Raw genomic sequence first — 15,068 nt, 5'->3', positions numbered from 1 at the left:
AAATGGATGGATGTTTTGAAGTGCTTAGACACAGCTGGTCCAAGCCCTGCTCTTTGTCTCTTTATCAGGACAAGACCACCTTCTGCCAGAGGCAGAGGAGATTGCTATGATAAGTGCTCAGCTGGCTGCTCGCTTCCTCTTTAGCACAGGCTTCCACACCAAGAAAGTAGTCAGAGGTCCTGCCAGTGATTGGTAAGTGTTTTCCACATTATTTCTCCCTCCATTTTGTCTTCTAAACATGCTTTCTCCATTTATAAGGTATGACGCTCTCTGCATCCTGCTGAGACACAGTAAGAATGTACGTTACTGGTTTGCACACAACGTCCTGTTTGCTTACCCCAACCGCTTCTCCGAGTACCTACTGGAGTGCCCGAGCGCTGAGGTGCGTGGCGCCTTTGCCAAGCTCATAGTTTTCATCGCTCATTTCTCGCTGCAAGATGGCCCCTGCCCCTCCCCCACCGCCTCGCCTGGAACCTCTGCTCAGGTTCAGCTTTTTGTTGATGGATTTTAAGATTATTTGAGAGGTTTTCTGCTTGATAGATTTGAAGTCACTAATTGTATTTTATGTTGATTAGGGCTGTGATAACCTCAGTCTAAGTGACCACCTTTTAAGAGCTGTCCTCAACTTGCTCAGACGAGAGGTTTCTGAACACGGCCGTCACCTGCAACAGTACTTCAACCTCTTTGTCATGTATGCCAATCTGGGTAAGGAGCGTACAACCCACCTATCATGTACACCTGCTGTGATTTAGTGGATTTATTGTGTGCATTTAGTGGATTTATTGTGTGCATTTATTATGTTCCCCCGCCCCACATAGGCTTAGCAGAGAAGACCCAGCTGCTAAAGCTGAATGTGCCTGCTACGTTCATGCTAGTGGCGCTGGACGAAGGCCCTGGCCCCCCCATCAAGTACCAGTATGCTGAGCTGGGAAAGCTCTACACGGTGGTCTCCCAACTGATCCGCTGCTGTGACGTATCCTCACGCATGCAGTCCTCCATCAACGGTGTGTTTTTTTTCTTTCAGATGCCTGAATTCAGACAAATACAACACTCGAACTTGAACACTATAGTGCAGTTTTTTTTTATGTTGGATATTTAAAAAAAATTGTCGCATGCAGACTAAATCAACCGCCCAAACACCAAACATAATTCCTATTAGCATGCTTGTGTCCATTAGAGAAAAAAACTTGGATTATTACTTTTCTTTTATGGTGTGAAACGATGCCAAGCCATCAGTGATTCATACCCTAACTAGAGTGCCCCATGAGGATCATCATCCTTGCTCAGGATGTAGTGACTGACAAACCAGCCACTCTTTGCTTCTGTGCTGTGTTGCCAGAGCTTTGAGCTGAGGGCTCAATCTCAGGAAAAAAATTAAAATCATCTTAAATCCCCCCCTCCCCAATTTCTAATAATTGCTCACCCATCTCTGCAGGTAACCCCCCTCTGCCTAACCCCTATGGGGACACCAACCTGACAGCCCCGGTAATGCTGGTGCAGCAGCTTGTGGCTGAGATCCTGTTTGTGAGGACCAGTTACGTGAAGAAGATCATCGAGGACTGCAGCAACTCCGAGGAGACGGTGAAGCTGCTCCGCTTCAGCTGCTGGGAGAACCCCCAGTTTTCCTCCACTGTGCTCAGTGAGCTACTGTGGCAGGTAAAACCTCTAATCACCACCACCACCAGGGATTTCCTATTTGTTTCATGTGTGCTCAAATAAAGTGTTTGTTTGGCTGTGCACAGGTGGCGTACTCGTATAATTATGAGTTGAGGCCCCACTTGGACTTGCTGCTACAGATCCTTCTTATTGAGGACTCCTGGCAAACGCACAGGTCAGACTCTATTTCTAAGCTGGGGAACGATTCAGTGCCTGAATAGTTGTTTGTCCGTGCATGCATTTTTTTCTTTTTTATAATGCTGGAGCAGATTCTGTGTGTATTGTTACAATAATTATGTGGGTAACATGGTCTTTCACGTTCATCTTTTGGCAAACTGCCATCATCCATTAAATGTATCTTGTTAGTTGATGCCAGTAAAATTGGACCTTGCATTAGTTTAGTTTAGACCAACACTAACAATGTGTGTGGATATTCTCATTCATCCAGGTAATTTCAATCTCAGGGCATTGAATCAATTGCAACTGGGCTTTCTTGCTTGACTTAAAAGACGTTTTGCCTCTCATGCAAGTAGGCTTCATCAGTTCATGCAACAAGGTTTGGCTGGGACTGCACCTGCCTAAGTGGGGGAAACCAACTATTTATGCTCCAAGTTGGAGGCACATCCCAGACCACGAATGGTATAATTCTTTTAAACTGCAAAACAGCAACCATTAAGGTCTCTCAAAAAGAGGCCGCTGTCTGTCAAAAAGTCGTTGGTTGGAAAATATATATAATATAATAAATATTCATTTGCAAAAAGGTAGTGGAGCTACATCCGTAGTCAACGGGGACTGTTGCAGACAAAATAGTTTTTGGGGGATGGATGAAAGGACGGCGTTGTATGTGGGGCATAGGTGGTCTTGTAGGCCACCGCCTGAGTTTAGAGAGTCTTTAGGTGGCCTCTCACTCTTTCAAATACTCTGCCTCGACTGTCAAGAATATGTAAATTTTTGTTCCTCAAAATTGCTTATCTTTGAGGTGCAGGTTGACAGCTGACAGCTAGTCTACGATGCGTTAATGCTAATAACCTTTCACTCACACTGATGTGGTAGCAATAATGTTGAAGAAGCAAAGCTTTGATCCTCGTCAATATTTAGTTACTCATACTCAATATGTTAACAAAATACTACCTGCACTGATCGCTTGCATGAATAAAAGTAGAAGAGAATATGGTCCTTAGATTAACGGATGATGGCTTGTTTGGGTAAAACATCTGCTAACTGGCAGTGATGATAAGTATTGTGGTTGGTCCTTGTATGTTAGTAGGGGAGTGAATTGCCTAGTAGCTTGCGATTCGATCTGTATCACGATTCATAGGTCACGATTAGATTTGATACCGATTAATCCCGATACGAATCTATAAGTCAATTATTGTGATTTTTATTTATTTTTTTACTCAAATTTAGAAAATACTAATCAATAAACGTGTACATGTACACTGTAAGATTTGTATGAAAATTTACTTCAGGTTTATAAACTGTGGTCCACCGTATTTAACAAACAAATCACATTTTAAGGCTTAATGTTCCATTAATATAACATACTTCCATGCTTAAAGTCTGAACTCTAACTCTAAGACATTTTTTTGAATTTTTCCATCAAAAATGTTTCTTTAAAAATCTATTCGGCTGCATATTGAATCGATACGAGAATTGTGCACTGTAATATCACGATATATTGCCGAATCAATTTTTTTTAACACCCCTATTACTAATGCTGTTCTCCATGTTTTTGTGGTGTAGGATTCATAATGTGCTGAAGGGAATTCCCGATGACAGGGATGGACTCTTTGACACCATTCAGCGTTCCAAGAACCACTATCAGAAACGAGCCTACCAGTGCATCAAGTGCATGGTGGCGCTCTTCAGCAACTGCTCCGTGGCTTACCAGATCCTCCAGGTAGGCCTGATCACATAAATTACAAATAATTATTACTATGAAGTTTGGCAACGTGGTTAGCCATCTGCCTCACAGTTCTGAGGTTCTGTATTTGGATCTCTGCTCCAGCCTTACTGCAGAGGTTGCATGCACTCTGGTTTCCTCCCTAAAATCGTTCAGCCCTAGTGCACACCGCATTTTGCGTAAAGTCAGCTTGTATAGGCTATAGTTTACCAATTCCCCGAATGAAGGCTATAGATAATGGTTGGATTGCAATTAATCTTGTTGATTTCTGACAGATTTGCATAGTTGAAATTAGCAAGCAAAGGCAAATTTACAGCTATGATGTTCATATTGTAGAAAATGGTCTGGTTGGCAGTAGTTGAAGTGCTTTATTTTTTATTTTTCTCCCTGTTGGTTTGATTGCACAAGTGTGTAATTTTTACACCAGACTGCCATTATACTTTTGTCCATGGTGTGCACGCAGAGTAACGGTGACCTGAAACGAAAGTGGACGTGGGCTGTCGAGTGGCTCGGCGACGAGCTCGAGAGGAGACCATACTCTGGCAATCCGCAGTACACGTACAACAACTGGTCACCTCCGGTCCAGAGCAATGAAACGTCCAACGGTTACTTCCTGGAGCGCTCGCACAGCGCACGCATGACCCTTGCCAAGGCCTGTGAACTTTGTCCTGAGGAGGTAATAACCTGGCACACTAAACAATTACACGCTGTGCAAGACCTACGCAGGCTGCTATCATAATATGAGCATTTCACTTGTTAGTAGTTTTTATGTTCATTATGTTCATTATACCATACAGTGGAACCTCCAAAGTCGTCAATCAGTTAAAAGTTGTTTAAATTTCAGAGGAGAATTCAATCCAGTCAGAAAGTGTCCAAACTGTTGTCATGGCATCTTTAAATGTAAAGACAATGTGTGCAAGTTAACCGCTGTTTGATGATACGACAAAAACAAAGTAAAACAACTCACCCTTTGTGTTTGGTAAAGAGAAATGACAAAGATGTCACCTAATGATTTTTATAGGTATTACAACCCCCTGGCAAAAATGATGGAATCATTGCTTCTGGAGGATGATCATTTGAATGATTCATTTTGGAGAAAAAAGGCAAATGACTAATGTTACACAAAACAGTTTTATTCAAGATGCCACCCTTCTAGCTGTTAGAAACATTCCATCATGTTATTGTTGATGTAAACTGAGAACTCCTGTTACTGTATGAACATCAATATTATTAAATTAAGAGTTATCAAACTTTGGATTCAGGGACTCCTTTCAAGGGGATTTTTTCCCCAAGGGGCCCCCTCATGATCCTAACAGCAATTAAATACAAATACCATGTGTACCCCTAAATCCATCCATCCATTTTCTTAACCGCTTGTCCTCACAAATGCCATTGAAATTAAAAAAGTTGCCTATTTTCTTGATCTAAAAAAAAAATAAAAAATTTGCAATTTTAGGACAGATTCTTATTCTTGTAATTGTTTTTTTATTATTATTTTAAACAGAAAAATGTGTAAATAGTCAATAGTGTTGTGCTCAAGACGACTAGCTTAGTGGACTAGTGGTATAGTGTCCGCCCTGAGATTGGGAGATCGTGGGTTCAGACCCGGCCAGGTCATACCAAAGACTATAAAAATGGGACCCATTTGTGTCCCTGTTTGACACTCAGAATTAAGGGTTGGAATTGGGGGGGTCAGATCACCAAATGATTTCCAAGCGCGGCTCCTGCTTCTGCTCACCGCTCGCTGAGGGGGGATGGCTCAAAAGCGGAGAAATAATTTCGCCCCACTTAGTTGGTTGTGATAATCAGTGGTACTTTAACTTTAACTTTAACTTTACACTACATTATCCAATACCAAAACTTGCCCCTGACCAAAACTCACTGCAACCAAAACTTTTAGGAGTTGAGACCGAGACAACCCGATATTGTGATGAGACCAAGACTATAAAAATCCATTTAAAAACCGTGACATGGTTGAACAGGGTAAGAGCATTCTAGGGCTAGGCGATATGGCTGGAAAATGTTATCGCAATATACCGTATTTCATAGCAGTTGATATTTATAATTTATTTTTTTAAGCTGTTCGAAATAAGAACCAGGAGGAGAAAAGGCTGAATTTAGGTTGTTTTATTTTAAAATAAAATAATAATTTTTAAAAAATCTCGACACAATTATGGAAAGGTTTTGGGGTTTTGTTTTGTTTTTGTAAACAATTGCAATGAATATTGTGTTGTCCCTCAGGCACAACAATGTGACTGTTGCGGTCATTATGGAAGTAGTTAGGGGTTTGTAACATGATATGAAGTTATTTGTTGTTTGCCTAAGTGCATCTAATTTGCATAGTACTACTATGTTAATTATTCTGAAAAAGACAAATTTGTTCTTAATTAGGACTATAGTTTTGAAAAAATATGCATATTTCCTATGAACTGGAAAAATACTCACTGAACTATAGTCACTCAATCAAGTCACAAGTCAGCTTGATGTTTTGTAAAAAAATTGTACCACTCTAGGGTGGATTTTTATAGGACTTTGTAGGTTCTGCTGTGTAGCATAAAGAGCACCAAAATGTTGAATTAAAGCAGTTGGAGGAGTAAAATGCATGATGGAAAATGTCGGGTAGATGAATTTGTGATGCGGTGTTGAGTAGTCACGTGAAATGGGCTTTATTTTTTTTTATTGTAATACAGTGAGCGTGGTGTGTGTGATTGTATTCAGTTGCATTTGTTGATGTTGCTTTTTAAAAGAATTCCAGTGGAGTGACATGCTTCTTGTAATATTTCATACACAGCTCAAGTGTACTCAGGAAAGCCCAGGGAAGGTCAGTATTCCAGGCACCGCAACATAAGGAAAAAGTCAAAAATACTGGTGGTATTTTAAGGGTTACTGTGCTAATGAACTGACCTCCCACACAATATTATTTTGTTTTCTTATTAGTCATCTGTGACCAAAGCTAGATATAGAATGATGTGTATGAGTGAAGTAGATGTTTGTGTATGTCAGTGTTGAAATTGATTTATGACCATTCCCATAGTTTGAAGTTGATCCCATGTGTATCGCACGGGTGCATGCAGTCAATGGATGTGTGTTGTCTTCCTGTCCTGTTTGCAGGAGCCAGATGAACAGGAAGCCCCTGACGATCAAGACTCTTCCCCGCCGGAGGACACCTCTTTGTACCCACATTCTCCCGGAACCACACAGTTTCAGCAGGTAGTCATCACTGCTGTAACATGCCAAATGATCATGATAAACCATACAAATGCTATTGCATAATACACAGTTGAGTTCTCTCATGACTGCTAAAGGTTTAGCAGTATAATAATCCAAGACACAATGTATTAGAGGTGAGCCAGTTCTCAGAATCCACAGTTCTTTTTAACATGTTTTTTTGTGGGCAGACAATTGTCTTTAACTCATTTGCTTGTGACTTCAAGCATTTGTATTTGTAACAGATGGCTACTTGATGAGGAATAGCAAGGAGAACCACAACCCGACTTGTCGTCTGTGGTTTTGCACACAAAATCCCGACAGCTCGTGACATGTATTTTGAAGAGGCAAAACATTTTTTCTTAACTGCAAAAAATTAATTGATCAGTCTAATTAATGAATTTGGCGGAAGCCAGCAGCAACCACAAAAAAAGTCATGTACACTCTATTTAACATGACTGGAAAGCTGAAAAACTGTAGTCAATAAGTGCAGATTGAACTGGTCATTTTTAAGGTAATGGATAGTGTTTTTGGGATGTAATTTGGGATAAATTTGGGGTTGTAAACTATTCATTTAGGCCAGTGGTTCTCACACTTTACACTGATACCTAGCTTTCAAACACCATCATGACTAACATTAAAATACACTTGTGTACATTCTTTTATGTACGTTAAAGTAATATTGTATGACAATGTAACATTGTGCAGTTTGAACATTAACACTGCACATAAATACAGGATTTTTAAAAAATGCTTTAAATGATTGCTCAACACACAGATTAAATAAAAATGGTTCCGTTATACGCGAGTGTATTTTATTCACGGGATTTGATTTGCTCTAATAAACATCCTACTCGTATAATCCTGTATATTAATATATGATACTCTCCTCCAGAACAACCACCCTCACGGGCAGCCGTACACCGGCCCCGCCGCGCAGCACATGAACAACCCTCAGCGCCCCGGCCCCGCATCGGCACCGACCCCGGGCCCCACGCAGGCTCCGACTCCGGGCCCGACCCCTGGCCCCGGCGGCCCCGCCCCCGGCCCCGGCCCGAGAGCACAAGAGAACTGGGAGAGCACGGAGGAGATGGCACCCGCCACGGCACCTGCCCCGGCCCCCGCCCCTGCCCCGGCCCCTGCCCCGGCCCCGGCCCCCGCCCCGGCTCCCGCCCTACCTAAGGAGTAACGTCGCCCTCGCCCCGAAGCCCCCTTTTACCGCCTCCTCCCTCCTCTGCTGTGCCTGGAGCCTCTGTCGTTCCTGCTCTCCTTACTCCTCCTCTGCTCTTTGGTTCTCAGAGCGTGGCCAGCGGGGGGCACCGCAGGAGGAGTGGAGGAAGTGGATTTGAGAGTTCTAAATAAAGAAAAAAAACTATTAACCCAGAGCTGGCGATGATGATGAAAGGTGTACATAATGTTGATGTTTGTGACTGTTGGGATCGCCCAGTAGCATCACTCGCTGTGCTTCGCTGTTGGGAAAGAGGTTGCTGATCATACTGACGACAAAAGTGGATACTATACGGAAAACAAGTTCCCTGCCCAAAAACAAAATACTTTTGTGTTGATTGCCCATGTTCCGCAGTAAGAGTTTGTTCCAGCCATGGGATACTTTAACGGTCATTCAACTGTTAGAAGAAGACGCCGAAGAAGAAGGATGCGTTTGTTATTCTCACCAATATGTTCTTGTTCTTCGTTTGCTCCCCGGGTCTCGAGTTTGTTTGACGGCCTGGGTGGGCTGTTACGCTGTTTGACGTGAAAAAGCAGTTCATGCAACAATTGGTTGGAGAAACATTGCCTTTTTTCTTTATCATTTTTTTTTTTGTTTCTAATTATTTTTTGAAGCTCAGTCAGTCAATATGCTGTAACATTTAGCATGGCTTTTCACCAGAATAGTGTAGCCCAAGGAAAGACATTCATAACAACCTAAAACTGTTCTTACTCCACATCTCCACAGGGGGTACTTCACTCTGGGGTTGTTGTTTTTTTTTCTACTCATCTACAATGAGGGCAATATTTTTGAACCAATGTACGACTAAGTGGCTTTTCAATTGCACATATAATCCTTCACATTTGGCAATGGAGTTTTGCCGGTGGGATAGACAGCTTAGATAAAATATTACACCCCTTCCCCGCCCCATCCCCAGAAAAAAAAAAACCATATGCAACAGAATCGCTGCACTGGCGGCCATCTTTGTGGTGTATCATAGACCAAGTGGTTTAGCTCCGAAGAGACCCGCTTCCCGTTGGGGTGAACTGACCAGTCGCTCACCATCTTGCTTGGTGGCCACAGGTGGGCACCACGGGATGCGGTGCTTAGGAATAGCAGCTGGTTAGTCACATTGCAACTAACCTGTGATTCTGTAGTAAAAAGGTAAACTTCAGTAAATACTGTATTTAATTGGTAACTTGAATACGTGTTTTTTCTTTTCTTTTTTGTCTAAAACATACCAAATACTCCTGCAAATGAAAATATTCTGCCCACCGTATTATATTTAAATATTTTGCTCTTATTTTATAGAATTTATTTTGTTGTATTTCACTAAAAAATAGAATTTGATTTAAAAGGAACATTTTTGTCCTTTTGTTATTTTTAAAGAAGATATTGACTGTACAGAGTTCTAATCTGCGCCCTGTTTTTTGCCGACTTTTGTTTTGGCCATGGTGTGACGTTGAATTCTGGAGCTACAGTCGCGATGTGGACTTTCACTTTGTGAGGTTTTTTTGTGCACAGAAATATAACAAAAAAAAAATGCATTGCGCCCTTAGCAAATAAAGAACATTGAATCTTGATCTGCGTCATGTTTACTACAAACAAACCTTAAGAGGTGGAACATTTGTAGACACCTATCATAAACATTGTGAATTTGAATTAACAGGTGGGTGCCAAAAAATGTGAATGTTAATGGAAAGTCCATTTATTTTTGATTTGTTTTATCAGTGCACCACACACAAAGTAAAATATTTCAAGCTTTTGTTTGAATATTGATCATGGCAGAAAGACAAAAGTAAATCCAGTACTTTACCAAATTTGAATATCATGACAATGTTCTACATTGTAGGCTCCCTGTGTCCCAAACATGTCAGCTAATAATTGCAAAACACCTGCAGAGGTTTTCCTCAGCCTTTGAACGGTAAAGGTCTTGAAAAGAAATTGCAAAAGAAGCTGGATTCTCACACATCACTGAATCAAAAGTACATTAACAGCGTGTAGAGGAATGGATTGAGGCTGGTGTTAGTTTTTTGTGAAGCGCTTTGTGACTTCTGTCTGTGAAAAGCGCTATATAAATAAAGCTTACTGACTACTTACCCCACATACAGATGTCTGCATAACATTGGCTACAGCTGTAGAATTCCATGTCAAGCCACTCCTGAACCAAAAGCGTCATAAGCATCTGTGCTGGGCTAAGGAGAAAAAGCACTAGCCTATTGGCCAGTGTTGCTAAGTCCTCTCTTCAGATGTGTACATTTTGCATTTCACTTGCAAGTCAAGTGTGAAGTTTCTTTCCACAATAATGGTTTGGGCTGTCATTTGCTGATGTGGTTCCATTGTATCTTATCAAGCCCACAGTCAACGCAGCTGTTTACCAGAACATTTTAGTGCACTTAATGGTTCCTGCTGCCGATTAGCTTTTTGGAGGTGAGGTTTTGTTTTCCAGCAGGATTTGGCACTTGCCCACAAAGCACAAATAACAGTACTTGAGTGGCCAGCAAACTCACCTGACTTAAAACTGTTTGTGCCTCCATAATGCTATAATTAATACAAAAGGAGGCCCAACGAAGTACTGATGGCATATTTAATACACTTCAGGAGGCCAACATTTTTGTGTTTAAGATCCTTTTTTGTTGGTCACATAAAAGTCAAATTTTGCGAAATAAAAAGAACATTTAAACAAAGGCTTGAAATATTTCACTTTGTGTGGTAACCTAATGCAAGTTTCACTTTTTGAAAAAAATATTGAAAGAAATGGGACTTCACTCAAATTTTTGTCAACCACCCCTACATTTTAATCAATTTTATTACCCAGTCATTCACTGAAAATCTGAGGACTGAAATCTACCTACATTTTACACCCCTTTAATCAAATGTAGTGCACTTTCCTGCTTTCTACCACATTAACTTTAAATACATTTTGCAGCATACTTCCACTCATTGGCCTCTATAAAAAAGGTTTTACTAAAGGTGTACAAGTGGTTAATGCATCCACCTGCAAAGCAATTTGCATCTTTTGAGTATTTACATCCAACGATCCCTTCTGAATTGTTGTAGCCTGAAGTTCAACATTTTGACTTGATCCAAGAGCAATATATTTTCTTTAAATATTTTTGAACTGCTGAGTGTCCTTTGTAAACCATCACTATGTACAGTTACTTTGGTTCAAGAGTGCTTTATTGAATTCAGACTAACTTGGATTACACAAAGTTTTAAAATGTATTTCAATCGACAGGTCATAACGGGTTTTTTTGTCCACAAACTGGCAAAAAACAATGAAACAATGTTGCTTTGGAACAGTTTTAGTTTTATTTTGAGCAAACTCAGTTCTCCTTCTCCTGGACAGTCTTTGTTCCACGCAGTCTGCCGGTACGACGGGCAGCAATGAGACCGACCTTACGACCGGCGGGCGCATCCCTCCTGATTGTGGAGGGCTTGCCGATGTGCTGATGGTTACCACCGCCGAAGGGATGCTCAACAGGCTGCATGTGTGGAAACGGAAAATGAGCGTACGCACTAAGAGCCGCGTCACGGCGCGCACCGGTGCGATGACACTTACGTTCATAGCCACACCACGGACACGAGGCCAGCAGTTCCTCTTGGCCTTGTACTTGTGGTAGGCGCGACCCGCCTTCAGGATGGGCTTGTCAATACGACCACCACCAGCAACCACACCTACACATACAAAATGTATTATTTTCTTTAAATCATGGGCACGAATTGATGGATTATGATCATCGTCGGCCAATCCTCACCAACGACGGCTCTGTTGGCTGAGGCGATGACCTTCTTGGAGCCGGACGGCAGCTTGACTCTGGATTTCTTGGTCTCCGGGTTGTGCGAGATGACGGTGGCGTAGTTTCCGGAGGCGCGTGCAAGCTTGCCCCTGTCGCCAGGCTTCTCCTCCAGGCAGCAGATGATGGTGCCCTCAGGCATTGTGCCCACAGGAAGGACATTGCCAATGTTCAGCTGAGCTGCAAGACGGAACGCAATGTTATCTTGTGAATTTAATATAAAATGGCATCGCACAATCTGTCATAATATGTTCCTCTTACCCTTCTTGCCACAGTAGATGAACTGCCCCGTATGGATGCCCTCAGCAGCGATGAAGAGCTCTGTCCTCTTCTTGAAGCGATAAGGGTCACGGAAGGCCACTTTGGCCAGGGGGGCACCACGACCGGGATCGTGGATGATATCCTGAAACACGCCAGGAACGTCACTTTAAAATTCCCCTCCACAAAAACTGATTCCCGAGCATACCTTGACGATTCCCTTGATGTAGCCATGGCGTTCAGCGAAGTCAATGTGGCGGAGTTTAGCGGCGCCTTTCCTGTGCTTGACGTGGGCTTTAAACACAGAGCCCGCACCTTTTCTCTGTCCCCTAATCACACGTCCCATCGTGAACTGTAAAGCAGTTTAAAATAAATAAGACACTATTGATCGAAGCACAAGTCATTGGTTACTTTTGATTGACGGCTACCACAGGCTAGCAAGCTAACTGCCGGTCTTTTGATACAAAATATCCATTCGACACATTATGCTACTTCACACTCATAATTTGACAATAAATACACTACGTTAGACGAAATATAGCGTTTTCAAACGTGACGTTGAGTAAATGCATCAACTAACGCAGCTCAAGCAACTTAGCGTGCTCATACTACAGCTACGCCATATCACCATTAGGCCACATACATCTCCTGAAAGCAATACATCTCAGGGTTATGGATACAAAATAATCAGTATGTCATGTGCGCTAACGTGTTCGGCGTCATCCTAAATGTCCATTTATAATGGATGACTGAATAAAATCGTAGTTTGCAGCAGATTCGAAACCCACAGTGATGCAAAAGTTGTCCTACCTAAACTCCGTTGACGGAAAGAGGAAGTAGCAGGCACGAGTAAAGATTTTCTTCCGGAGGAATTGGCGATGAGGCATGTGGGAAATGTAGGCTTGCTCAAGCTCACAACCAATCGTAAAATAGTGGGCCTTTTTTGGAGTTTAGAAGCAAACTATATCGACAGCAGGTGCGGAATAATCACATGTATGCTTATACTGCTTATGTATGGAGGGTCAAAACTTTCAAAATTAAAATTAAATTAATAAATGTGAAAATAAATACAGAAAAAACAAGATTCCAAAATAAAATGGATATAAAAATAAATGTGGGAATAAATACAAAATAAATACATAAATATAATTAATTATCAATCAATCAATAAAAAACGCTTTGCTCTTATATTTATTTAGTTCATGCTACAGACGCTGACAGCATGAAATGCGTCTTCAAATTTTATTCAAATGAGGGGGCGTCTTAAGTGTCTTGGGTTGAACTTCTTTTTTTTTTAATCAACAAACAAACAACAACAAATAAAAATACTGGTGGGAACAGTTTTAGTAAAGTGCTCCGTAGATGAACAAATATTTATAAGCAGGTAACACGTTTTGAAATATGATTCCTGAGTTACGTGTTTCACAATATTTCCAGGTCAAAGCTGCAGGTAGAAATTTCGAGTACAAGTATAAAAAAATTAACTGGTTGCTAGTCAATCGCAGGGTGCATATAAACAATCATTCTACCATTCACACTTAAGGACAATTTAGAATCTTCAATTAACCTAACATAAATGTTTCTGAAATGTGGGATGTGTGAAATATACAATAACGTTCAAATAATGTCAGCATCTTTGTTTGAATAGGCTAAACATGAGAGCAACTGTTCCAGAGATCCACATTGCCCTCCGGGGATAAATTAATTACTGTATTCCTGACTCTGATTCCGAAACTAGCCATCATGTGTTTCACATTTTATTTTCTCTTCTTTTTCAGTGCCCCCAGGAACAAGCACACATACTCCACAGTCCTGAGCCATTGGTCGACAGCAGCTACAAGTACCTGTACGTGGACGTTGGTTTCAATGGATGGATTTCTGAAGGCAGAGATTTTAAAGTACCCTACTTCCTGGTTCTGGCCAGCTGGCCTGGCACAATACTACATTATGACAGATGGGATATTTCCCTTGACTGAGTACCTCATAAGTGCATACCCAAATGGCAGCAGGCTATCTGATGACTAATGAGCAATGCATCGTCAATTCAAGCTCAAAGGGGGATGGAAGATGCTTTTGAATCATAACTAAACACTTTTGAATCTTTCTCACCACCATTCACCTTCGGGACACTGCCAAAGTGAGGGACATTGTTTTGGCTTGCTGTGTTAGGCACAAATTCCTGAGACCTATGCTTGATGGACATTATTGACCAGGAAGGTCTGGATTATGAGACTGTCCCGAGAGAATGTAAGCGAGACCGTGACCTTCTGCAAGCCGCTCTGCTACACACAACCAGTTTTGCAACAAAGGCATGAACTCTGACATTATGAGGGACTGACCTTGCATATATTTTTGGGAATGTGGATGTATGATGGTTTGACAATAATTTGTTGTTTATTGTTTTTTAATTAATTAATTATTAATTAATTATTATTAATTAAAAGATTAACTGTCATTATTTTTCCGTGTGTGCATTTATGGCACCAGAATACCCAAAATAAAAACTCTAAATAAAAAAGTCTTTTTTTTTAAGGACTGAAACAGTACATACCTCGCACAAATTTTCCTTTTTTCTTGTATAGAAATTGGAAACGTCAAGTGACACACCAATAATAGAAAAAAAGTTTTGTGGTGCATTTGCTCTAGGTGATATAGTGAAAAAATAAACATGATGCAAATGAAGTATTTAATCATGAATAAAAACATTCTATAATAATGTTGTATAATGTACTTATTTACTACACACATTCCATTATCTATAGTGATAATGTTGATTATTCATTTTAATAATAATAATAATAATAGGGCTGTCAAAATTAAAGTGTTAACTCTGGAAATGAATTTCAATTCATTAAAGCTGTAAAAAAAATAAAAATAAAAATAACTCAACCAATGATGCTGGAATGCTCGTGAGCAGAACAAAACCCGTAAGTGAAAAGTTCTGAGTTGCATTTTACAGGAGAAAGAATGCTATTAAAACCGTCTTTGATTATAAATATACTTTCTGTTTGATTATTTTATATTAATTCCAAGTAAATAT

General features: G+C 40.8%; 2 protein-coding genes across 11 annotated transcripts in view; one reads left to right on the top strand and one right to left on the bottom strand.

Moving 5' to 3' along the window:
- usp9 (ubiquitin specific peptidase 9) overlaps positions 1-9,556 on the top strand; it is a 67,018-nt gene extending 57,462 nt beyond the window's left edge. For 8 of the 10 annotated variants that reach the window (XM_086091284.1, XM_086091283.1, XM_086091290.1 and 5 more), the window contains exons 37-47: positions 69-192; positions 259-484; positions 576-705; positions 819-1,004; positions 1,436-1,656; positions 1,743-1,831; positions 3,400-3,556; positions 4,023-4,235; positions 6,351-6,380; positions 6,671-6,769; positions 7,662-9,556. In XM_086091284.1, coding sequence (XP_085947410.1) covers positions 69-192; positions 259-484; positions 576-705; positions 819-1,004; positions 1,436-1,656; positions 1,743-1,831; positions 3,400-3,556; positions 4,023-4,235; positions 6,351-6,380; positions 6,671-6,769; positions 7,662-7,955 — 1,769 coding nt within the window. In that variant the 3' untranslated portion in view covers positions 7,956-9,556. The remainder of the gene's footprint in view (positions 1-68; positions 193-258; positions 485-575; positions 706-818; positions 1,005-1,435; positions 1,657-1,742; positions 1,832-3,399; positions 3,557-4,022; positions 4,236-6,350; positions 6,381-6,670; positions 6,770-7,661) is intronic. The other 2 variants (XM_086091288.1, XM_086091291.1) reach the window with 1 other exon arrangement.
- Positions 9,557-11,262: 1,706 nt separating this feature from the next.
- Positions 11,263-12,985, bottom strand: rpl8 (ribosomal protein L8). Its single transcript, XM_086091294.1, has 6 exons — positions 12,839-12,985; positions 12,237-12,380; positions 12,032-12,173; positions 11,732-11,950; positions 11,536-11,651; positions 11,263-11,458 (listed from the first exon to the last, which is right to left on the bottom strand). Exons 2-6 carry the CDS (start codon positions 12,372-12,374, stop codon positions 11,300-11,302), a joined length of 774 nt encoding a protein of 257 aa, XP_085947420.1. The 5' UTR covers positions 12,375-12,380; positions 12,839-12,985; the 3' UTR covers positions 11,263-11,299.
- Between the last annotated feature and the right edge of the window lie 2,083 nt (positions 12,986-15,068).

This window comes from Leptonotus elevatus, chromosome 12 (assembly GCF_054856555.1).
Source record: "Leptonotus elevatus isolate MCC_2025b chromosome 12, RoL_Lele_1.0, whole genome shotgun sequence".
Lineage (NCBI taxonomy): Eukaryota > Metazoa > Chordata > Actinopteri > Syngnathiformes > Syngnathidae > Leptonotus > Leptonotus elevatus.
Note: the sequence above shows the minus strand (reverse complement) of the source record. Positions and strands in the feature narration are given on the sequence as shown.

Coding starts and splice junctions, on each gene's coding strand:
- rpl8 (XM_086091294.1), bottom strand. CDS start 12,374: ATGGGACGTGTGATTAGGGGACAGAGAAAAGGTGCGGGCTCTGTGTTT. Junction 11,951..12,031: donor CATCTACTGTGGCAAGAAGG/GTAAGAGGAACA, acceptor TCCGTCTTGCAG/CTCAGCTGAACATTGGCAAT. Junction 11,459..11,535: donor TCCGTGGTGTGGCTATGAAC/GTAAGTGTCATC, acceptor CCACACATGCAG/CCTGTTGAGCATCCCTTCGG.